At 33.8% G+C, this 25,847-nt stretch overlaps 1 protein-coding gene across 3 annotated transcripts in view; it reads left to right on the top strand.

Moving 5' to 3' along the window:
* Positions 1-25,847, top strand: part of LOC119255187 (receptor tyrosine-protein kinase erbB-4) — a 964,561-nt gene that overhangs the window by 606,552 nt on the left and 332,162 nt on the right. For all 3 annotated transcript variants that reach the window (XM_054700043.1, XM_054700042.1, XM_054700041.1), the window contains exon 4: positions 24,931-25,065. In XM_054700043.1, coding sequence (XP_054556018.1) covers positions 24,931-25,065 — 135 coding nt within the window. The remainder of the gene's footprint in view (positions 1-24,930; positions 25,066-25,847) is intronic.

The raw sequence follows: 25,847 nt of genomic DNA, 5'->3' as shown, positions 1-25,847 counted from the left end.
TATGATTTGGCAGATTATTTTTTGAGTCTGAAAATGCTCAAAAACATTTCCATTTAAATGTTGTATAAAAGTGATTTTTTTGTCCATGAAAGTGATTTTTTATGGACCTCTGATTGTCATGAGGGAGTCGCGTGCTGCCTCTGAATGTATGGGCTTAAAAAGGAAACACTGTTTAACCAGCCAAAGTAAGTCATATGGCCCTGACTAAAGCCAAGTGGTTTGGAAGTGCACTTGCTGTAAAGAGGCCATGATAAGGTTTTGATGTACATAGGAAAGAATAATTTGGACTAATTCAATTTATATAAGTTTTATTTATGCATCATCATATTATGAAGTTACATAAGATTCCATTAAATATTTATGCCCTATTTTATATAACTCTTCCTAAATATTTAGACATTTATGTGGATACTGGTTTGTTTATTATTTAAATAATATATCAGTGAATATCTTTGGGCATATAGCTTTCTTTCTATGTTATATTCTTTCATTAGTGTAGTATCGCAAAAGGACTATTTGATCAAACTGGATAAACATATAACTCTTGAAGTCATTGCAATGCCATCAGTTATGAATAAGGTACACTATTTCATTCCACTTGCAGCAGTAAGAGAAGTCTAATTCTGTGTTTTTGTTGCTGCTAACTAAAAGTAAATTTGCACTACTAATTCCTTTTGTATTTAATTAATAAAATGGAAACATTTTTCAAATGTATTTATGAGTTATAAACCTGCTTTTGAATTGTCTGTTTATATTCCTTTTTCCAATAGCTATTGAATAGTGTTTCATCATTGGAATATATTTCCCATAAGCCCCTAAAACTAGACTCCATTCTACTTGTCATTTTCCCTTTTCAAATGATCTCATCTATGCCAAAGTTCAGCATTTATTCATTTAAATTCAGAAATATGTAATTTATTATTCAGTCTCCTATATTACCCACACTTAAAAACAACAAAAAGTTTTTTTATTTGAATTTCAAATCTAGTCACTTTCATCCCTACTGCCACTAGCCTAGGGTCAGATTCCTCCCTTACACCCCTGCTATTCCAATTCCATCCTTATTGTTGCTTTGGCCTCTTATTTTTTCCAATCCCTTCTTGCATTACTTCCAGAAATCTTTTACTAATATAAAATAGAGAATATATCCTTTACCTTCTCAGAATTATTGGATATATATGGTACCTAAATTTCCCAGTACACCAAAGAAAACAGCCTGTCCCATATCACATTCATCTTTCTTGTCCTGGTTACCTGTACTCTAGAGATGCAGAAGTACTTTAGTGGTTACTAGCTCTTTTTCCCATCTCCGTTTCATGAAAATTCTTGGCATCTTCCCAGAACTTTCCCTCTCCAATAGTCCCTTTGCCAAAAGCCTGTTCATTCTACAAGTTTCAGACTAAAACCTTCTCTTATTCTCCCTGGCAGATTCCATAGATGTTTTATTCTCCTTTGCACGTTGTTGTTATCTCCATTATAACATGTGTCATTCCTATGATAATTTATTTTATCTTTCTCTTTATATGGATAATATTTTCCTAGTGATCAGATAACACATTTTATTTTTATATTTCTGGTTCATAACACAAGGTCTATACACAGTAGGTAATCATTGAATGTTTCCCAAATTGGTAAATAAATAATTGAATAAATGAATACAAATGATATCTAAATAGCCATGCAATTATATTGGACCTAAGGTATGTAATGGCAAGGGGAGATTTTAGGCAATGTCTAAATCATAATATTTGGGTTATATTCCATTGCATCTAGAAACAAATAATACTGAGCCTCACTAGTGGCCTAGGGATTAAGTCTCAGTGCTATCACCCCTAAAGCCCGAGTTCAGTAACTAACCCACATGGCTCAGAAGACCTCTCCTGTCTCGCCAGCTGCTCCCCTCACAATATATTTCAGTAGATCTGCCTGTTCTGTTCCCCACTCTGTCTCTGGTGAATCCTCTCACCCCCTGCACCTCTGGCCTACACCCCAGTTCTTATATGCATAAAATTAAAAATAAATCTTAAAAACATAGTAAAAATAAATATCAAACACTAAAAATTCCAGGCTCAGCTGACACATCTTGTGTATGAAATCTGCCAACTATAAACGACCCTCCCTGGTATTCTCAGGTACCCTGTTTTAGCACTTGCCATGCTCTAGCTGACTCTGCCATTACACAGATGTTTATTGTACATCCTTGTATACATCACAGTTTCTCTACAGATGGGTCACATATGTGCTTAGTCCTGCATTCTGTCTCCTGACCATCTAATCTTCCTCTAATAATTACACCTAGGAATTTCCAGGTTTTTTTTTTTTTTTAAGATTTATTTTTATTTTTATACAAGAGCTGGGGCACAGGCCAGAGGTACCGGAGGGTGAGAGGATTCACCAGAGCCAGAGTGGGGAACAACAGGCAGATGACCGAAATACACTGCTGAATGGAGCAACGGGCGAGACAGGAGAGGTCTGCTGCACCATGTGGGATTCTCGCCAGCCAGGCAGGATCGAATCTGCACTGCAGAGGCTGTGGACAGCCTGCGCTCAACCCACTGCGCCACTGGGGAGGCCTAATTTCTAGGTTGTTTTGAAGGAAAATTTGGGAGGATTATTTTACCCTGTGTTTATATTCCTGTGAAGGTAACTGTGACTGTTAAACAAGTTCAAATCAAAGATGTGGCTAATTTGTCAGTCCCTGTGCATACGTTTTTGTTTTTATTTGTTTTTTTTTTGTTTTGTTTTGTTTTGTTTTTAAAGATTTATTTATTTATTTATACAAGCACTGGGTACAGTCAGAAGCGCAGGAGGGTGAGAGAATTCACCCGAGCCAGAGCAGGGAGCAGAGCAGGCAGAAGGACCGAAGTACACTGCTGAGGGGAGCAGCGGGCGGCAGGAGAGGTCTGCGCACCATGTGGGACCCTCCTCTGGTGGCCGGGGAGCAGCCGGGGATCGAACCGGTGCTGCAGAGGCCGCGGGCAGCTTCGCAACCCAGCGCTCAACTGCTGCACCACTGGGGAGGCCCCATTTTTGTTTTTATTTGTATCACCACTGTTAGCATGTGGATAGGAACTCCTACAGACAAACTATGTGAGACTGTGTCTCAGATCTGTGGCTGATCTGACATAGTGACCTGAGTTTGTAACCTTGGCCCACTTGATTTCTCTATTTCTTTGTCCATGAAATGGGGGTAATAGTATCTTGTTAATATAAGAATTGGGGTGGACTAAATGAATATATGTTATTAAAGCATTAATTAAACTGATTACATGACATATCTTAAAAGTTAGAATTTATCAAGATCTTGGTTTTTGTTTGCTTGAAACATAAGAACTTTTTGAAGAACACAAGCTAGTTATTACTAAACATTATTTAAAGGGAGAAATGAGATGAGAGGAAAAAATGTGTAATGTCATCTACATGAGTTAAGATACAGTCTTATTAAGAAATAATGAACCACATTAACAATAGTAGCTTTAACAAGATAGAAGTTTTTATTTCTCTCCTGTAGAAGTCTAAGACATTCATCCAAAATAGCCTACAGCCAATAATACTGTTTCCTCCATGGTTGGAGACAGATTCTTTCCATCTTGTGACACCATCACTTGGATATTACTCCCATAAGTACAGTTGAAAATGTCTTTCGATCATATGCCCTTGAGGCAGTGTAAGGGCTCATGCCTTAACTTAAAAGGCAAGATCCTAAAGTATACCACTCACTTTTGCCCACATCACCTCATTGGCTAGCGCTATGCCATGTCACCACACTTAGCTGCAAAAACACTGGAAATGTTGTCTTCAATTAGGCCAACATATGACCAACAAGTCCCCATTACAATGGAGGAAATGGAGGGAAAGAATTTGGATAGACAGAACTCTTTGCTACAGTATCAGAAGGTAAAGAATAAAAGTATATTATCTGTCCAAAATTTTGTCCTAGAATATAAAAGACCTTTATTTTTTCATAGTTTATATTTGGATATATTTTGATATTGAGTATAGATAAAATCAGATATATCACAATTATACCTAAGAGAGGTTCACTAAAGGCATTAGACATGTCACCTCTCGTCTCTCGTCTCTCTTCCCACCCCCAACAAGAAGATATTCTGCTCTGTTGAAACTCCAAATTAGAGAGATTCCCTATGTTTTCCCTGGAGTATTGCCTAAATATGCAGGTATATTCAAAATTTTAGTATCACTTCATTTTCAAACTTTGAAGTATTTATAAACTTTGTGGTAGATGTGAGGAAGGCCTCAGACTTAAAGAAATGCTCAGCCATAAGAATTCCCCCTGTAATTTCATGAGGATGGACTTTTTGAAGGTAGATCTAGATAGCATAATCAAACAAGGAAACCACACTTTCACATTAAAACAATCGACAATTCTGCAAGCAGACTGAGTGTAATTAGTTAGCTGGAATCAATCCAGAACACTGAAGCAAACACTGCTACTTTCCCTGAAAGGTGCCTTGGGAATTTTAATGGCCACTTATGGTCAAGCCTAGAGTTTTGCATCTCATCTAGAAAATAGTGCCTCTGGGAGTGTAGCGCTTCCAGCTCTACTGCTTACTAACTACTGACAATTGTTCTACAAACAGGGGAAGTAAATGTTAAGTACTGCTTGCAAGGATCTTTTCAGTGAATTCACTTCCTAATTATTTGTTCAGGATAGTTCTGTGAGTTTGTTTGTTTTTTTAAATTTATTTATGCATACAAGAATTGGGACATAGCCCAGAGGTGAGCAGAATGAGAGGATTCACCAGAGATAGAGTCGGGGGCAGAACAAATGGATCTACTGAAATAGCCTGCTGAGAGAAGCATCAGGTGAGCAAGACAGGAGGGGTCTGCTGCGCCATGTGGGTTACTCCCTGGCCAGGGATCGAACTCATGCCACAGTGGCTGGTGATAGCTTCATAGTGCTGAGACTTTAATCCCTACACCACCAGGGAGGCCCCAGTTCTGTGTGTTTTATCAGTGGTGATGGTGATGGTGGTGGTGCCTGTTGTTGATGGTTAATTATTGCAGTATAACTATTTTATTCAAAAGCAGTAGAGATATTTTCCAGTATCACAAACATGTTCAGTAAATTTTGGGTCAGATGTAGCTGACACTTCAGAAAAATAAGCAAATAGACAAATCTTTAGTTTGGCACAATAAAAATAAAGGGAGAAAACGCAAACAAAAATAGAAGGGAAAGAGAAGAAGTTAGCATAGACATCTCAGAAATACAGAGCATCATACAGACAAATATGAACATATTTATGCCAATAAATTGAATTGCCCAAAGACATCTACAAGTCTTTAGATGTTTAAAACCTACCTGGACTGAATCATGGAGAAATAGAAAACCTGAGCAGAACAATTATATGCAACTAGTTAAAAAGCAGTCAAAAGCTGCCCCCTCTCCAGAAAAATAAAAGCCAGCACCAGATGGCTTATCTAGTGAGTTCCAACATGAATTCATACCTATCCTTTTCAAACTCTTTGAAAAAAATTGAAGGGAGGGAATTTTTCCAGACATTTTTTATGAGACTCACTTCACTTTGATTCCAAAAACAGAAAAGCCACCACACACAAAAACTATAGCCCAATATCCCTATGAACACAAAAGCAAAAATTAGCAACAAAATCGCAGCAAACTGAATTCAGTATTAAAAGTAACATGCATCATGATCAAATGGGATTTATTCCAGAGGTGTGAGAATGGTTAAACATATTTACATCATTCAGTGGAATTCACCACATGAACAAAAATTACATGCATAGGATAACAATCGTATAATCATATCAGTAGATATAGAAAAGGTGTTTGACAAGTTTCAACATCCATTTAAAAAAATCTCTCAATAAAATAGGGATAGAAGGATCATACCTCAATATAATAAAGGGCATATGTGCTGAACCTATATCTAATATCATAATCAATGGTGAAAATTGAAATCTTTCTCTCTACAATAAGGTGCAAAGCAAGGATAACTACTTTGCCACTGCAATTCAGCATAGTACTGGAAATGTTTGCTAGAGCAATTAAGCAAAAGAAAGGTGTAAATGGTCCAAATTGGAAAAGAAGATGACATGATAATATATGTTGAAAATCATAAAGACCTTGCTAAAAATTATTAGAAAAGCAAATCAGTATAGTGATGTAGAAGGCTACAAAATCAATATAGATAAATCCATTGTATATCCATAGACCAACAAGTAACTAGAAGAGAGAGAAATCAAGAAAACTGCCCCACTTATAATCTCATAAAAATAATTAAGCCTAGGGCCTCCCTGGTGGCGCAAGGGGTTAAACACCGCACTATGAAGCAATCCAGAGCCTCTGCAGCATGAGTTCGATCCCCGGCCAGGGAGGTGATCCACATGGCTCAGCAGACCTCTCCTGTGTTGTCCACTGCTCCCCTCAGCAGTGTATTTCAGTGCATTTGCCTGTTCTGCTCCCCACTCTATCCCAGCCTATTTCTGGCCTGCACCCCAGCTATGTATGCATAAATAAATGAACCCTTAAAATATATAATTAAAAACCTTTAAAGGACTATTAAACTTTTTTAATTTTATGAATATTTATAGTACTATATCTTCATAATTTCCATTAAGATTATTTGCATAATAGCAGATTATTTTGAGTTAAATAAACTTTTACATTTTTACCAGCTTTATACTTCATAAAAATATAGACAATAAGCTGTGTGCAACTTGAATTAAACAAAATGGAATCTTTTGAAAATGGAATACTTGAAGAATTGAAAATCCTAAAGGGAATAAATTCTCTTATATTTTGTTATTGTTTCTTAATATTTTCTGACAATTTCTAAAATTTGATAGATTGCTTACCTTACTCTCTTGAGAAGAAACAAACTGCTGAATTTTTTGTCAAAACGAGAAACAACCCCTGCAAAACTTCAAATACTGTCTCTTCATAATAGTTATTTTTATGAAAAATGTTTAATACTATAAAATTATTTCAAAATCATGGCCTTTTATATCTTTAATGTATGTCGAATGTAGCTCATGGGCATTGATATTAATCTGTCACAATAACTCTATAATAGTCACTTTTCTTTGGCAGGATTTGAGTTTTCTGTAATTTGGAAAGTACTTAAATTTGGCCTTGACTTTCCTCTGTTAAGACCATTCAAATAGAAAATGTCTTATAATTTTTAATGAAGGTCACCAAACAATTATTAAACAATTATTGTGTGACAAAACTAAGTACTGTTTATAATTGTTCTGGGGCAGATATGTGGACATCCTACCCTACCTGTGGTATGTTCAGTCAGTTTGATTTATATATTCATGCATGTGAATAAGAGTATGTAATTGATTACAGTCATGTGACACAGAGACTCTGAACATAGTTATAGTGAGAATGCAGTCTTTCTCTGCACTCTGAGACTTACAATAATGTTGGGAAATTATTGAGAAACTTTCAGATTGATTTAGTTATTTGTAAAATCAGATATTATATACTTCCAACTCAAAGACTATAATTTACCACATGAGGAAGATTGTACCTATTACATCTATGTTCTACTTATTTTCTGTGTAATTGTCTATAATTTTGAAGATTTAATTTTAGTGTCCCTAACTTAGTATTCTGTATACATTATATATGCTGTAATTATAAGCTACCTATTATTATACTTATATTAATCATACACACATGTCATAGCAGCAATTATGTATTCATATCTGCCATCTTATTTATCATTCTGTTATACAAAATGAAGTAGTATTCTAGACATTTTCTGAGGAATAAGGAGAAGCTCTGAGATTTACTAACATTCCCCAGTTCATAATAGGATATTTTGTTCCAATATTACATGTATGTATATGAATATATGTAACTGGAGTATATTTTAGAGAAATTGTGTTAATTCTCTATTCTTGATTTTTGGGCATATTTTCATAAAAGGGTTTTTATGTTTTAAAACTCCTTAAAAATAATTACAATAGCTGCATAGTATTTAGTACATTTTTCCACCATATTTTATTAATTAATCACTAGTACTAGATATCTTATAAGTTACCTATATTTTTCATTTACATATAATACTCCTACAGATATTCACTTTTTTGCCCAATTCTCTGATTGAAAGATAACAACTAATGTTAAGTCTCTTCGTGCTTTTTGTTGAATTAATTTTAAGAGTAGTTTTGACATTGGTGTGATTAAGCACGTCAGATTAAAAAAAATTAGACTCAATTTGCAAGTTTTCTTGAAGGAATGAGGGAAACTTAGTTCTCTTTTCTGTCTTGAAAATCAAGAGAAATTATCTATAGATTCCATTTCACAGTTTGGGATAGAATAATAATAGAGTCAAAAGGAAAAAGTCTCCCCAAAATATTTTTTTGAAATTTTGAATCTTCAGTGAAACATTCACTGAATGCGAAAGTAAATGAGATCACATAGAAGACCACACAGAAACTGATGAAAAGTAATGTGTGAGACAAAAGAACATTAACTATTTTCTGTAATAGGCTATAATGTAAGTGCAGAATGTGCCATAGAACTGATTCTTGATGGATTTCTTTTTATTTGATTTTTTAGCTTTCAAGATTTAGTACTTTAGATGTTTGAAATTAGCAGAGCATTTCCAGTCTTCTGCCACTATGGTTCTCGACAGGGTTATCCTGACCTCAGATTTCTCCATTATCCATGTCCATTAGTGAGCTGTTTCAGCTTTATAGTCTGTTTATTTTAAAAACAATGAATTCACATGGTTAAATCAATAACCTCCTGCCTTGCCACCTCTTTAACTCATTAAGCTGCTGCTTTCGACAGTTATCAGTTTGTGTCCAAATGTGACTTGAACTGGATTATTACTTGTTTTGTCAGTTTTAGGCATGCATGTAGGTGTTGTCAATATTGAAATTTTTCCTATTAGTTATATACAATACTATATTCTTTTTCTAATAGTTGAAGTTTTATAGACAGTAATTACATTTTTGTAACTTCTAAGAGATCCTCTCATGAAGTATGTTAAGTGCTTCACCTTCCCACTCCATTCTCTATCAGTAGGTAGAGGAATTGATAAGCCTTGTCCAATGAGATCTTATCTTAATATGGCTGTTAGTGTTAAGACTGGAATACTATTAAAGTATTCCCAATTTAATTATTTAATAAACCAGATGTGGCAAATTGCTTGATGACTATAAATGGCCCAAATGTGCTTTGCTTGGCATACAGTTTATTTAAATCTTGTGGTGTTTACCAGTAAATTCTGCAATTCTAGTCCCAGTGAACAAAACAGATGTCTGGCAACCCTAGGCTCTCATTGTCTTTTGGGAACACTCCTCCCTGTACTGGACAACAGTGCTTCTTTGGGGGATAATATGTGCTCTCCAGTTTGCTCCATTTACAGTCACTCTCTATGCCTTAACCCTCCTTTACCTTACTTATCTAAGGCTAATCCCCAAGAGTCATTTAAGACAGCATTTTTTTAGTCAATCAGAGCATTTAAGAGATAGGTGTCAGACTCCATTATTGACTAGACTCTTTAAAAACAAATTAAAATAGGGCCTCCTGGTGGCACAAGCGGTTAAGCACCACACTATGAAGCAATCTGCAGCCTCTGCAATACGAGTTCGATCCCCATCCAGCCAGGGGGCAGCCCGCTACACCCCTCAGCAGTGTATTTCAGTCAGTCTGCCTGTTCTGTTCCCCACTCTTCTCTGGTGAGTCCTCTCACCTCCTGCATCTCTGGCCTGTGCCCCAGCTCTTGTATGCATAAATAAATAAATGTTTAAAAAATTAATATAACTTCAGAGATAAAATTTGATTTTTATAATATTTTGCCCATTTCCTTTCTCATGATGCCATCCTTTTTGAATCTCTTAAATGAGTAATGAGGGGATTTGACTTAATTTTTCTTTGACCATTTCTGAAAAGAAACATTGGTTCAAGTAAAAGTTTGACTTGCTACTTTTGCTACCTTTTCCCTGTAATTAATATGCATTTGCCACCTGTCTGCCAAATAGATTCAAAACTGCTTATAAACAAAGTTCAGAGGAATGAATGGATAAAATGTATAAATAAATGAACTTCTACACTTTTCGGATGTCTACATTGTGTGGAAGGATTTTCCTTGAAAATGTGCCAACTTTTTTTCAACTTTTGGATCACATCTTATTATCGCAGCTGTAATTAGAAATCTTGTGAAATTAAGAACCATTAAATTCAATGAGTTTTAGCATCGGAAATTTGCCCAGAGGCACCCAGCCGATGGGTCTGCCTAAGATTGGGTTTTCACAGAGTTCTCCCTCCTACCCTCCTATTCACTCTGAAAGGGACCGTCTTTTCCACTTAGCTAATTAATTACACCTGCCAACAAGCAGATGGTTCTGTAGGCTTTGAAGCACGGAAATAGCTAGGTGCATATCAAACTAGCTTAAACCTCCTCCAATTGCAATTTAGATTCTAACTCTTGAAGAGCCACAAAAATAGAAAATATTAAATGATCACAAAGAAAATATTTTTTACTTAAAAGTGTATTTAAAGTATAAAACTATCATTTTTTTTTAGTCTCAGCAAAAATATACTTTTAAAATAATTGCTTAGGAACAAGATTTGCCAGATGTTGCCATCTAATTGTACTGAACTCTGAAGTAAAATGAGAATAGCGGAAATGTTAACATTTAGAAATGTTAAGAACAACTCTCAAAATATTATCTTTAGTGAAAAACTCTTTGTGTGATTGTTTAGTGACAAGAAAAAGTGTATATATAAAGTGGTAAAAGTAGAAGTGAAGTCTCTATTGCTCCTCTTGCTAAAATGCCCACTTGTAGTCCAGATTTTTCTGCTAGTCTAGTTGGTCTTTGTTTTCCTTGCATCTCAAGGACGGTAGCTTTAATACAGAAAAAGCTGGAGTTTAACTGTCTACATAGAATTCTTTCAATTTAGGACATGGTTGTATGAACACATGTCCTAGAAAAATGGACACAAAATATGAATACATATGAGAGGTCTAAGCAGGTTTCTCTTCAAAAAGATCATTAGAAATTATCTATCAATGGCTAAAATATTCTTCTTAGTTTTGTTTCTTGAGGTAACTGATTTATGGCACTGTATGTGATTCAGAAAAATGGGATCTCAGCTCTTCAGGTGCGTGTTACCCCACCACACTCACATTGAGGTACTCATTATCTTTTGATAGTGGAGGGTAAAATCACCACAGTTTAATATTTACCTTTGTAAAATTTCTAGTTTTTTCCTCTAATCCTTTTATATGTGGGAAAATTTTATTTAAGGGGTTTATACTTTGAAGGGTTATGAAGTATTAAATATTTAATTTATTTTTTTCTTAGAGGTAGAATAAAAATTCATCTGTGTATCATATTATTTTTTTTTCAGTTCATTAATTAAACAAATATAATTTAAATTAGTAACATCCCAAACTACCAAATAATTTTACCTACTTCCTTTTTCAATATTTTCAGTAAAAGTGATCTGGTAGAACTGGTTAAAGATGGATAAATTTAATTATATATATAAAAAGATTTTTTATTGAGGTAATGTTGGTTTATATTGTTCATGTTTTGGAGGAATCGGACCCTGTTCAATTACTATTGCCCTAATGCACTCAGCACAAAATTACCTGTGGTCCATCACAATAGAAGAAGGACAATTTTTTAAGGAAATATTTTAATTAATCATCACATAAAATGAACATGACATCCATTAGAATTAAACCAAGGTTGGTAATATTGTTATATAAAGTTTACATGTCAGTGGAAAATAATGCATTTTTGGTTTCTTCTAGGTTTTATAGATCGATTTCTGTAAACTATTCTTTTTAATGGTAAACAGTAATTAACATATGTTATCCAACTATGCTAAGAAATAGAAAGGCAACTATAAAATCTATAATATCAACTGGTAGGATTAGGACCGGTTTGTTAAACACTAAGACCCACACTTGTATTGTCACTTTTACATTTGTGCACTTTTTCATTGCAAAGATTCTTACTGTTGGTACCTCATGACCAGCAATTCCTGAAGTATCAGATATTTGACTGATCAAGACTCAGATGAGATTCCTTCCCCAATTTTGCTCTTTTGGAGCAGAAACATATACCTTATCTTTTGAAATGCAGTAATTAGCATCTTCTAACTTACAAAAAGAAGGATGAGTTATTATTAGGAATACAGTTTTAAATTACTTCTGTTTTTTAAAATAGTATGTCTTGTGAATAAGCTGACCTTTCCATTTTGCTATACAAACTGACAAACATAACACTTGATCTCATTGTAGTAATTTCTTCTATCAACATTTTGCACACAGTAAGAATTTTAGTTGTAAGCTCAAAAAACTTCTACCTAAAAACCATCTTGAAATAAGTTTCCTTTTTGCAGATCTAAGATTTTTTTCACGTATGTGATTGTGAAAGGTAATTTGAACATACACATGCATATACTTGCATAGATAAGTGTGTATAATTTTCTTTTTTTTTTTTTTGAAGATTTATTTATTAGTGCATGCAAGAGTTGTGGTGTAAGCCAGAGGTACGAGGATTGGAGCAGAAGTGGGGAGCAGAAAAGGCAGATCCATTTTGTGTATAATTTTCAAATAATTTCATTTTACTATTAAAATAAAAATAAGGGCCTCCCTGGTGGCACAAGGGGTTAGGATGCAGACTATGAAGCTATCTGCAGCCACTGCAGCACGAGTTGGATCCCTGGCCAGGAAGCTACCCACATGACACAGCATTCTCTCCTGTCTTGCCCGCTGCTTCCCTCAGGAATGTACTTCAGTAGATCTGCCTGTTCTGTTCCCCAATCTGTCTCTGGTGAATCCTCTCACCCCACCCCCCATACCTCTGGCCTGTACCCCAGTTCTTATATGCAAAATGAATAAATCTTAAAAAAAATAAAAATAAAATAAACTACAGGGACAACTCTGTGAGGACAGTCTTCCTTAGAATTCTTCCTCCAGGATGAGGAAGTCTGGTTCACTGAAAGATACGAAGTTATAATAATGCTTTTCATCATCGCTTAATCCTGCATTGGCCAAAGTGACTATCACAGCTACATACATTAAGAAGATAATTTTTAAAAATCATGTCCCAAGAAGATATTTTAGTCCTCTTAAAATATTGAGTGGTATACAATTCATTCAAGAAGTTCACCTGCAGCAAAGATACTGTGACGAAGCTGCATTTAACCCTGTGCTTTACTTTTTGCCTCCTTTTCCTTCCCTCATATAAGTGTTCCTCATTTGCCATTAAAATTATTAGAATATTAAACTTTATGTTAACATAAATTTTCATTGATTTGATTTCACTAACTTGGATGTTCTACTCTTTTGCCCTCTTTGTATTAATTGTTCAGTAGCAATTAGTAAGCCAAATGATACTAAGGAGGATGCAGGCTTGGTTAGAAGAACCCAATGATTTACATAGTTAGACCACACATTTTCTACTCGGGCTATGATTTGGATAAGGTAATTAAAACTCATTTGACCCTATGCATTAAAGCAGAACTTCCAAGGACTAGCACAGAATTCCCAGAGTACTTGAAAATAATATTTTTTTCTTTTCTTTAATTCGATCTTTTTGTTAAATTGAAGGGCTTTTTTGTAAACAGGATGAGTTCTTGAAGTTTTATTGTGCTGCCTTTCCCACTGTGTCTACTTTTGACAGCGGCAAAAGGAAGGTACCTCCAATGATGAGGTTGGGATATAGTCCAGACATCTAACAGAGCCAATTTCTTTTTTTTCAATGCACAGTTTTTCATGTAGAAAAGATACCTTAAAGGCATAATTTTACCTTTCAACTCAATAAAATGTTTTCAGAAAGGACTTTAGGGAAATTACTGTGAGTTCTTAATTATACTTAGCAGCAGATTATATAAGATAGAGTTGTACCGCAGATCTGCTTAAACATTTTTCAATTTCTCAGTGTTCCTTCTTATAAACAGGGAATACAGAATAGAAAGTTTGAAAGCAGGATTCCAATTCAACGGTTGGAAAGAATTGGAGTCACAGTTGTCTAGAACTCTTACCAGTTATTTGCCTCTCTAAATTGGCTTTTTTGTCTGTTAAACAGAATTAATAATAATTACCTCATAGGACCCTCTGTAATGATTAAGAGGAATTGCATTAGGGCTTCCCTGGTGGCTCAGGTTTTAAGTCTCAATGGTATCAAGCTATTGGTAGCCACAGGGACATGAATTCAATCCCTGGCCACAGAGGTGACCCACATGGCACAGCAAATCTCTCCTGTCTTTCCTGCTGCTCTCCTAAGCAGTGTATTTCAGTAGATCCACCTGCGGGGCTCCCCAATCTGTCTCTGGTGAATTCTCTCACCCCCTGTACCTCTTGCCTATACCCCAGTTCCTGTATGCATAAATAAATAAAATAAATCTTAAACTAAAAAATAGAAATTGTATTATAAATATATTCAAATATAGCTGCTCTCAGAAATAGCAACATTTACTAAGAGGCATTAGGTGAGGTGGTTAACAATAGTCTTTGGTGCCTGATAGGCAGGTCTTTGAATTTTACCTTGATCCCTGTCTAATGTGAGATATTCAGCTATTGCTTAATTCTTCTGCATCTCATCCGTTATATCTTTGTGGTATAATAATAACACCATAATATGAAAAGAAGGTTCTGAAAGATCTTAGGGAATCTCATGGGTGTCCAGAACCGAACATGGCATATACTCATAGAAGGGCAGATATCAGATTATTTTTTGTGGAATATAAATAACCAAAAAGCATACGCTAGCAAAATACAGAAAAAGCAAATCTTAGACATAATGGAAAAATATACTGGTTAACAGAGGGAAAAGAGGGAAGGAGGCGTGTAAAAATAGAAGGGGAGAGGGTGTTGGCACTGGAGGCATTCCCACTAACATCTTACAGAGGTTCCATTCTCTCCACACCCTGTCCAACACTTGTCATTTCTTGTCTTTTGGATAATAACCATTCTACAGGTGTGAAGTGCTAGGTCATTATTCCTTTGTATTCAATTTCCTAATAAAATAGAGGGCAAACATCTTTTCATGTGCTTATTGGCATGTCTTCTTTGAAGATATGTCTATTAAGATTCTCTACCTATGATTTATTGTTGTTGAGTTTTATCAGTTCTTTGTAGGTTTCAGATATTAACCCTTTGTTGGATATGTTAGTGCCAACATCTCCCATTCAGTATGATATCTTTTTATAAAGAAATATTTAATTTGTACCTACTTGTGAGTTTTAAAAGTGTGCCAGTACCAGCTGTTTTATATTATTATATTAAGGTGTTTTAAGATTTCTTAGTTTATAAAATTTGCCATTATTAGTTTAAACATTACTTTAACATAGGCATTTTATCTAAGAGACCCAGGCTCACAAATAGTTTGTTATTGTTATTGTATATAGCTTTTTAAAAACCTTTATTTGAAGTTGTATTCTAATCATTTTACAATATTAAACCATACTTTCTCTTTCAACATCTTTTATTTACAAGTTTTAACTTGCCAGCAACCAATAATAGTAATATTGTTTATTACTCTCATCAGAAAAAAAATATTTTTCTAAAATACTCTAAAGAAGAAATCACACGTTATAGAAGAGTTATTAAAACTATACAAACTAATATAGTAGGTGAGATATTTGAAAGTGACCTTGCATTGTATCCCAGGTTTATTGTATTAAAGCCTGTAAATAAAAGGGACAAATCATTTCTGGGAACTAATGTGACTTTCCTCCTTATTGGTAATGAAAACATTGAACTCTACTGATTTGTTCTACTGAAGCAATTACATTTTCTGGAAACTTAGAGCAGTTATTTAAGAGGATTGTTGCCTGTAATGAGGGCTTTATGGTGGATAGGGAAATAAAAATATTTGATCTTTATGTAAAGGAATGTCCTATTTTAATAGCAAGATGATATTGAATTTCTCATTCTGTTTCTTTATATACCCTTGATTATGTTTGTCTCTCTTACCAGGGAGCTGCTCCCTTAGTGTCATTTTTTTACCCATCTTCTAGAACTCATGCATTGCTGTTTGTTTTATATAACTATTCATGTAAGTTTAATATATTTTCTAACCTATTTTAAAGTGTAATTTTCAAAATACTGGGTGAGATTCCCGCAAAATTTCAAAAGCTAAGAAGGGAACAACTGATACATTGATTTACTTGATATTTACTAATAGACTCAAATAGAAATGAGGTTTTCCACAGTGCACTGTGAATGTTACACACATAATAAGAACCTTCTTCAAGAAACAAAGATAAACCTCTTGAAATGATACTATGACTTATCAACCAGAATGACTACAATAAAGTAAAAGAAAACGGTGGGTGACAGCCTTAAGAAGCAAGTAGATTTCTCCTCTACTACTGACAGGAATATAAATTGGTAAAAGTATATTGAAAAACTGTTTGTGACTGTGGCCCAGAAATTCCACTTCTAGGTTGTATACAACATAAATGTGCACTTATGGTTACTAAAAGAAATATTCTAGACTGTTTTACCAGTACTATTTGTAAGAAATAGCCAAATTATGGAAAAGTATTCAAATATCCTCCAATGTCTAATGGGCAAAGTGTGTGATGTCATATAGCAAATGAAAAGTAAAAATATACATGAATTTGACAAGCTTAATGTTGAGCAAAAGAGAGTCAAATACCAAAGCATGCTTATGTTAGTCTATTTATGTAAATAGATAGGCAAAATAGGAAAAAGTGATCTTGGTCAAAGTCAGGATAAAGGTTTTGATAATGTTTTGTGAAAGAAAACATGAAGAAGGCTTCTGTGGTGCTGGTATGGTCTATTTCTTGATTTGACAGCAGGTAACATAATTGTGGTTAGTTTGTAGAAATTCATTACATATGATATATGTTTCTATGTTTGTATATTATAATACAAAGTAAAGGTTTGAAAAAATTTACATAATCTTGTTCAAGTAACAAGATTATGATTTTTATGTAACCAGAGGATATAAAGAGATTACTTTTGAGTCAGTAAGACAGACTGCTTTTTGCCTCCTGACATCCACTATGTGTATAAATAGTATATAAAATTTGGTTAGTCACATAACCACCCAAAACAAGACTATTATTTATTATATCCTTAGTACCTTCCTGTGGCTCCAAGATATATTGAGACCTATGAGATATAACGACAATTGTCACATGGACCTTCATTAAGAGACAACATGTACTCATCCCTGCTCTTCATGCTTTTGTCAGTCTTTTGCCTGGATCTTATCAAGTGGAAAAATCCTTTTGCATTGATTGTGGGAGAACAAAAAATTGAAATGGGAAATGGGCCCCTGGGGACTGTGGAGTTTCCATAATAATTTTGAAATCACCAAATCAGACTTTTATATGAAAGAGAAATAGAATTCTGTCTTCTTTAAACTGCAATCTAGTCTAAGTGACACAAATTAATGTTAGTACTCAGAAAATGCATAACAAGAACTAAACAATTACTAATTATAAAGTGCAATTGAATCAACAACTGTGTGACTAAGTATTACGAGCCAATGAGCCAATACTTCTGTTATAGAATTAAGCAAACTGAGTCTCATAAAGGTGTGTGGTCATTGCATCTAGCGAATAGAAAAGTAGATTTTAAACTTAATTTTATCCAGTTAAATAGACTCGGTATTATTGCCTTGCAACTCAAAGGCCTGATAGTATCACATCTATTTATCTATCTAACCACCTAACTATCTATCTGTCTTAACAGTGGGTAACAGTATAGTTAACCTACAATATAGAATTTATTATGACTTTAATATGCAAGATGGTGTTGTTGGGAGAAGGGTTAGAAGCAAAAAGTTTAATCTGGTTTGAGACGATAGAATCTAAGAATCAGTAGTGGGTATGTGAAAAAGGCAGAGTAAAGTAGATACTGTAAGAAATTCTATTGAGTGAATCAAGACTGTAAATAGAAGTTAAGGAATAAAGATAAATGTCAGGTTTTGACTAATTGTCTTTTACTGCGTACTATTCTGTTTTTAACAGAAATAAGGGAGTACAAGTATAAGAGAAATTATTTGAGGAAAAGTATTAAACATATTGACACAAACATGGACTTTATAATAAGGTTAGAGAACAATTTGAGAGGGAAATCTTGTATTTATACTTTAAAGACAGATACCAGAGAAAATTTATTTTTAATTTTTTTCTTCAGAGAATACCAATGATTTTAGATGGATACTGTTTCCCTAAAGGACAGGAAAAGTTCATTCATTAAGATCAAACTAATTGAGGGGCCTCCCTGGTGGCACAGGGGGTTAGGCATAGCACTGTGAAGGTATCTGCAGCCTCTGCAGCATGAGTTTGATCCCCAGTTGGCCAGGGAGCTTCCCACATGGTGCAACAGACTTCTCCTGTCTTGCCCGTTCACTGCTCCCCTCAGCAGTGTATTTCAGTCAATCTGCATTTTCTGCTCCCCACTCTGTCTCTGGTGAATCCTCTCAGCCCCCCACACCTCTGGACTGCACCCCAGTTCTTGTAAAAAAAAAGATCAAACTAATTGTATTTGTTATTTTATGTGATTTATTTTGTAAATAGTTTCTAGTGCATATGGAGGTGATATCAGTAACATAATGTTATCAATTAAGGAAATAACTTTTTACAACTGTTAACCATATTCTAAAGATGACTATCATTATCATCCAAAAATTTTGAATATTTACTATGTACTTGATACTGCCTTTAACACTAGGGTCACAGAATGATGTAGGTCATGTTACTTTTCCTTTAGAGACTACTATATGATAGGGGAGACAAGACAAATACACAAGAGAATAAATAGCAAAGTAAAGTAGTGTTTACTCTGTTACATAAGCGGTTCAGTTAATCAGTGTCTTAAGAGTTAGAAACAGTCTCTAAAACAAGGTGATCACGGTAAACGTCTAAGAGGAGCTAAGACTCAAGCCAAAGCATAATGAGAACTAAGAATTTTGGTGAACCCTATAGTGGAAGATTATGAGAGTATTACTGAGTTTTGTTCAGTTGAAATCAAGATATTTTTGCTATTATTTTCCATCTTAAGTTGATTTTTCAGCCTATGAGTCTATAATTTCTTCTTGAAATTGCTTTGCTCTGATTGAGAAACTGTCCATTGTTATTTCCTAACATTTGGTATCCGCATCCATGAGCTTTTGACACTGATCATTGAGCTGAAATACAGAAGGTTATATCACTCATTTACATTATCACCCACTCCCCACTCCCAATACAAATGTGACATTTCAATTTTGCACACTTCAACTCTCTTTAAATCATCTGTATAAAAACTTCAAAGCTTGATTGATGATGAATGAGCCATTGTCTCCTCAAGCACCCGGTTCTCATTAGCCTTTAGAGTCTCAGCTTATTAATAATGAACCTTGAGGGCTGACCCAGGGGGGTAGCAGCAATTCATTGTGTCCCCAGATGAAAGGTCTGGGTTTGGAAAAGATACAGGGATCTCTGGACCAAGTGCATTCCAGAGATGATGTATTAAGTATCACAGGTAGATGATGTGAGCTATATTACTTTTGCATCATTATCTGCCAACAGACATGTGTGGCTTAAGGTGATGACAGAAAGATGCATTACTTTATGTCTGAGGAAGCCCAGTAACTGCTTCCTGTAGCTTCATTTTCAAAATGGACTTTTGCCACTTTAGATTTTGACTTCTCGGTTGTGATCTTTGACATGGATAGGCAATATAAGTCTGATATATGCATTATTCAGATGACCCCTCCATAATAAGACAAGTACAATATTTCTAATCTTTATTTATTTTTACTAGCATTTTAATTCTACGCTTGACCTGTAGATGCACCTATGCATAACCAGACATTTAGAAATTCAATCAGGGATTGTGGTTAAGTATTTTGTTATTACTTACTAGATCATTATGTTAATTTTGTGTAACTTTATGCATAGAAGTGAATGTTTGCTGCTTATAGCAATCATATAGATTAAGTGGACTATGTCTAATTATGGTTAAAATTATAACCTTTATTTTGTAAAAAGGAAACAACATTATGAAATGGTCATCAATTGTGCATGGGGTCAAAGCGATTTTGTCAACTTCTTAATCCTAGTAAGAGGCCGTATTAATCTGTATTTCAGCAGGGGACCTACATCACATTTTCTTTTGAGAGACTTTATTTGCAAAATGTTAATGATTTTCATACTGGTTATTCATCCCCAAATTCAGTATAATGAATAGTATTTGGGAAAAAAAGAGAACAAAAAATTTATTTTATAGTACAAACATTTCCTTCTCCATGAGACTCACACAAATGAGAATAAAGGGAAGAAATGGCCAAATGAACAATTATTATGGATAGGAAGGCCAAGACAAAAATATTTTATGTCCTTTCTTAAATGTCACATTGCTATTTTGCAACTTTCTAAAAAATAATTTAATTAATGATATGAGGTGGATTTATAGTTTGATGAGAAATCTTTTTATATACTTGTACAGGATTAGGGAATTTTGTTCCTCTGGGATAGCTCAAAATCACCATTATTTATTTGATAATAATTGAATGAGGTACACAAATTAGGATTTGGGACACAATTATGTCTCTAAATATATCTTATGCATATCAAACATATTGTCTGAATAATTTTGTACAACATCAATTTTAATAATTTTATATAATTAAGCAATTTCTATTTCAGCTTATAAAAGTCTCATGTTTGTATATATCCCCCTATATCCAGATATGTTTAGTGCTCTACTGAAAATATCTTTCCTATATACAAGATATAATGAATGATTTTATGAATCAAATATTTATTGTGTATCTAGATTGTGATTTATTTATTTAGTTTGTGATTTAAACATTGGTTATTGAGCTTGGAAATCCAAACATAATGCAATATAACCCAGTTAAGATGACCTTAGAGTGTTTATGGAAATGGATGACTTTCAGTATGAGTTTGATTTGATCAGAATTTAATTCAAAATTAGAACAGCCATAAATGGTAACTGATCAATATTGAAGGCAAATTCATGTTTTTTTTTATTTCAATTTAACAAATATTCATTAAGTACCTGTTGCGCCAGGTTTGAAGCTGTAGTTGCAACAATGAAAAAGATCCCCTATATTCACAGAGTTCACCAATTATATATTCAGTTATAAGTTGTATACTTACATATAATTCAAATTCAGCATATTGGAGGGTAGTGCAGATTACTATTTACTTACTTTAAATACAGAAAGTTCATGGTATCTTTTACTTGACCTGGATACATTAAGGTAGTAGAAAATGTTGAGACACAAACATATTTAAGTGTTTACTGGAATTTTTCATTAACAAAAAGATACTTTTTCCATAGAATGTCATATTTAATATATCTCACTATATTTAATCATGATGTTTATTAAGAAGATACTTTTCTGGTTTGTGAACTTGCCAGAAATTTTTTTTTTTTTTTTTTTTTGTGGGACCGGGGATCGATCGAACTGGTGCTGCAGAGGCTGCAGGCAGCCTCGCAACCCAGCGCTCAACCGCTGACCACTAGGGGAGGCCTGCCAGAAATATTTTTTATAATGCGATAAGGAAACTCATGGCAGCTTTTAACTACAGATTATTCAAATGACCAAGAACCTATTGGTGTCTGTCTTAATTTATTCTCATCTATTTTTACAGTGGAAGTAAAATATAATAAAATGTAATTACCTTGAGTTCACTTACATATTCAACTCTTTACTCTTCCAGGTTTTATGCTTCTTGTTTGAAGATCAATTAAATCTGTGCCTTATCTTCCTTTCTCTTGTATAATTAGAAATTGCTTTTTTGTTATAGTTTAAATATTTAATTATTAATCATTTATTTCCTTCTAGTGGGAGGGAAACTGTGTAGCAAAATAAATCCTTAATAAAACCTATGGAAAGTTCTACTTTTCTTGTGTTTAGCAAAGATAGATATGGAGTACAGTTAGACATTTCTCTAATACATTCTTGGGTAAATACCCAACCAAGCTTTTTTCTCTTTCTATTCTTCCTTTCTCTGATCTAAAAATCTAAGCAAGCCTCTATTGTCAACTGGGGCAGAAACATTAGGTATCCCTTTTGTTCAGTAAATAATCTGTGTCTCTAACAAATTTCTTAAAGTTAAAGAATTTTCGTTGTCCAAAAATGAATTTAACTAAATATTTTCCCACAAAATATATAAAATTAACTTTTAAAATATTTATACTAAAATTAGTATTTAAAATTATCATAAAATTATAAAATCAATGTGAGTTATACTAATGAATAAATGCAATTTTAACATTATCTCCTTGCAAATATTTAGGCTATCAAGTTCATCAAAAAACATAAGATAAATTGCATATTAAAACTCTCTTATGTGGGCTGTTGACATTTAACAGCAAAATAGGATCTAAGCCAGATATAAAAAAGGACATTTTTTTAAATAAACTCTCCATAATTAAATACTGAAAATTTATAAATCCTCTTAGCCAGAATTACTGCCAGATGCCATAATTTGATTTTAGGATGATAAAAATATCATCCAGACTGATCACAATTGTAGTCCTAATTTGAAATTTTAACATGTAAGATTATGCTTGAATTATTATTGCCTCATTTCTAAATCTCTTTTCCAAGTAAAACCAAGCTCTTGAACCGAATATTTCTAAGAAACAAATGTCAACATTGGTAGCAGATTAATATTGTTGAAGAAAAGGATTTGATGAGATTATTATTCAATATAATATAATCAGATTCTATTTGAATATTTTTAGATAGGAAGTTGGAGATGGATACTGTGTTCCTTTAGTATGAGGTATTTGAATTAAAATGTGACTCCTGAAAAATACAGACTCTTTCTACAATGTTTGAGCTATTACCTTTTCTATTCACATTTTTTAAGTAGAGCTTTTCCAAATGTAGACTGAAAAATAACCTTCATTTCCTGGATAGCAGTCAAAATCTCTTCTTTGTCACCTAATGAAGAATTATTCCTAGAGCGGAAGAGCATCACCTAATGTCTCATGAGAAAGCTATTAGTATGAGATTTTCACATCTCTTAGATAGAAACTTAATGCCCAACATTAATGTAGAAATCCATTTTCAGAATCTTTCTTACATCTTACATCTCCCTTCTGCTTTGATGGAGGTTGTATGGTTAGGTCATGAAAAATAATGAACTGGGATTTAGAAGTAGAATGATTATCTAATTTCTTTTTGTTTCTTTTTTTTCCTTACCTGAGAAAATGGAACCAATAGTCAGTGAAAGAATTGATGATGGGAGTGGGGGTGATTTAAAATGTGGGCAACCTTGCAATGTCAGAATTAATCTGGAGGGTTTTATATACAATGCAATAAGGCATTTTAAATAGGCATACCACCCATGCTCCCACAAATATCCCGCAAGTGGTCTCACATTCTCCTATCTCCCTCTTTGATTTAAGGTAGATCTTAAAAATTTAGCTTGCAGTGCTGTACAGGAGAAATTATTTTCTTAAAGTCACAATAGAAGATGAGGTCAGTTGCCGTCTTCATCACTAACAATCTTTCTTGTATGAATTTTCTTCTAGTGGATATATGTCCACCTAACTTCTTGTTTACTCAACTTCTCTTATAATAGGAATGGTCATGGGATATTATTCTGGCCAAGAAAATGTATACATCATCCTCGGGAGGCTTCTCTTCTCAAATAGTCAGAGACTCACAAAAATGAAGTATCTTATTTGCTCTTCTGTCTTCGACCTCCAAAACTTCAGAGCAAACATCTTTAGATCCAGTAGCCATCTTGTTCCTATAAGGAATAAATCCTACACTGAGGATGATATAGTAGGCCATGGGACCTACAAAGCTGTTAAACTATTCTCTGCAGTTGTATCCTGCAGACATATTATGTGAGAAAAATCCTTCCCTCTCTATTTAAACTGTTAGCTTCATTTTTGTTGCTTTTAACTTACTGCTTTATAGACTATGGTTTATGTTAAAGTCTGTTTGTATTGGATAATAGGGAGAAATGTGGCAAACATTGGGTAGGAAAATTTGCTGTTTTTTTTCTAACCAATTTATTCAAATAATAAGAACAGCATTTTAGAGGAAATATCTTACACATTTTTTTTCTGGATAATATAAAGCTATCTGAAGGAAAATCTATGTATATGATCAACTATGGGGACATATTAACAGATCAAGTCAAGTGCTGTGAAATAGAATGAAGTAAAATTTGGCTTTCATGGATTTCACTCACAGCCATGCAATTATTCCTGTGGGCCAGGATTTTTATTTATTATATCTTGTTTTGTGTTGTTCTTAAAGAATAATTTTATTAATTCCATTTGAGATGACAGAACATTTTTGTGATTGAAGTATTAGTTTTAGTTTCCATTTTGTACTAATTATTTACCTACTCACACCAATCAGTGTCACATTTTTCTTAAGTTGACAACTTGTACCACAGCTCACCAAAATATTCACACTCTGTGACCTTGGAATGTCATTTGTGGAAATTTATTCTAAAAGAACTAATCAGAGATAAACAAATACCAAAAAGAAGGATTGTCTAGAAAAATGCTATTAATTTATCCTGTGGCCTATCATATCCTCATTAAAATCAACATACAATAGCATAATACTTAATTACCATTAGAAATACATAATGTAAAATAAGATAAAACTAACAGGTTATAAAATACTATATGCAATATCATTCTAACTGTATCGGGGAATAAAACAAAAAAAATTAATAGTATCTGTACCAAAATGTTAAGAGTGTTTCCCTGTAAGCCTTTTGGTTATGAGTGGTTGGTTTTCTTTATATTTTTCTATCTTGAAATTTCTGACTCATTTCACATGATTCAATGAAATATATTTTAAAAGATATCTTGGCTATTAACAAGGTAATGCTAACATTGAAAATAGTTTAAGAATAAATAATTTTATTGACTACTTTTCTCATTAACAAGAATTATGATAACAAATTTCTGTTTGTTTGTTTTAATACAGAAATCCTAAATGGTGGAGTCTATGTAGACCAGAACAAATTCCTTTGTTATACAGATACAATTCATTGGCAAGATATTGTTCGGAATCCATGGCCTTCCAACTTGACTCTGGTGTCAACAAATGGTAGCGCAGGATGTGAGTAGCACTGTCCTTTATAATGTCTCAGAATGTTCTTCTACCCTGTTTGAAAATGAATAACATGATTATTATGACATTATAATTTTTTGCACTGCGGTTGTGTCCATTGAAATTTTCTGTTATATATGGCATATGGAAGAAATGGCTGCCCTTTTTCTTCTAATTAACTTTCTTTTTGGAATCATACTTCCCCTTTACAAATTCTCATTTTTTTAACATGACCCCTTTTTGCTAAATCTGAAATATTTGTTCATATTTCCAATGTCCAAATGTTTGCCAGAGTATCCATGCATTTAAGACTGGTGTCTAGCTACTGCTTCAGATCTTTGTCAGTCAAATACCACTGAGAAAAAGGTAGTAGAGCAAAAATGGGTTCTTTCCAGTAACTGAAAATTTTTAATTAAAAATGTTAAAACTAGTGAAAATTGTAGAATTTCTAAGCCGTCATTTGCCCCTAACTTTTCTTGTAACACTTTATAACAATTTTAAAGACTATAAATAGAGTGAAGAAATATAGATTTAGTACGGCAGAAATATATTGCATTCTGATTTTTGTCATTAGCATAATATACTACCCAATTTCCTATGTTATTAATTTTTTTTGACTTTTTATTTATTTTTGCCTACAATAACTAGGGGATAGGCCAGAGGTGCAGGGTGAGAGGATTCACCAGCAATAGACTCGGGAACAGAACAGGTGGATCTACTGAAATACACTGCTGAGGCGAGCAGCAGGCGAGACAGGAGAGGTCTGCTACATCATGTGCATTAGCTCCCTG

The sequence above is a fragment of the Talpa occidentalis genome, unplaced genomic scaffold (assembly GCF_014898055.3).
Source record: "Talpa occidentalis isolate TD23 unplaced genomic scaffold, MPIMG_talOcc4v2.1 talOcc4.3, whole genome shotgun sequence".
Classification (NCBI taxonomy): Eukaryota; Metazoa; Chordata; class Mammalia; order Eulipotyphla; family Talpidae; genus Talpa; species Talpa occidentalis.
Note: the sequence above shows the minus strand (reverse complement) of the source record. Positions and strands in the feature narration are given on the sequence as shown.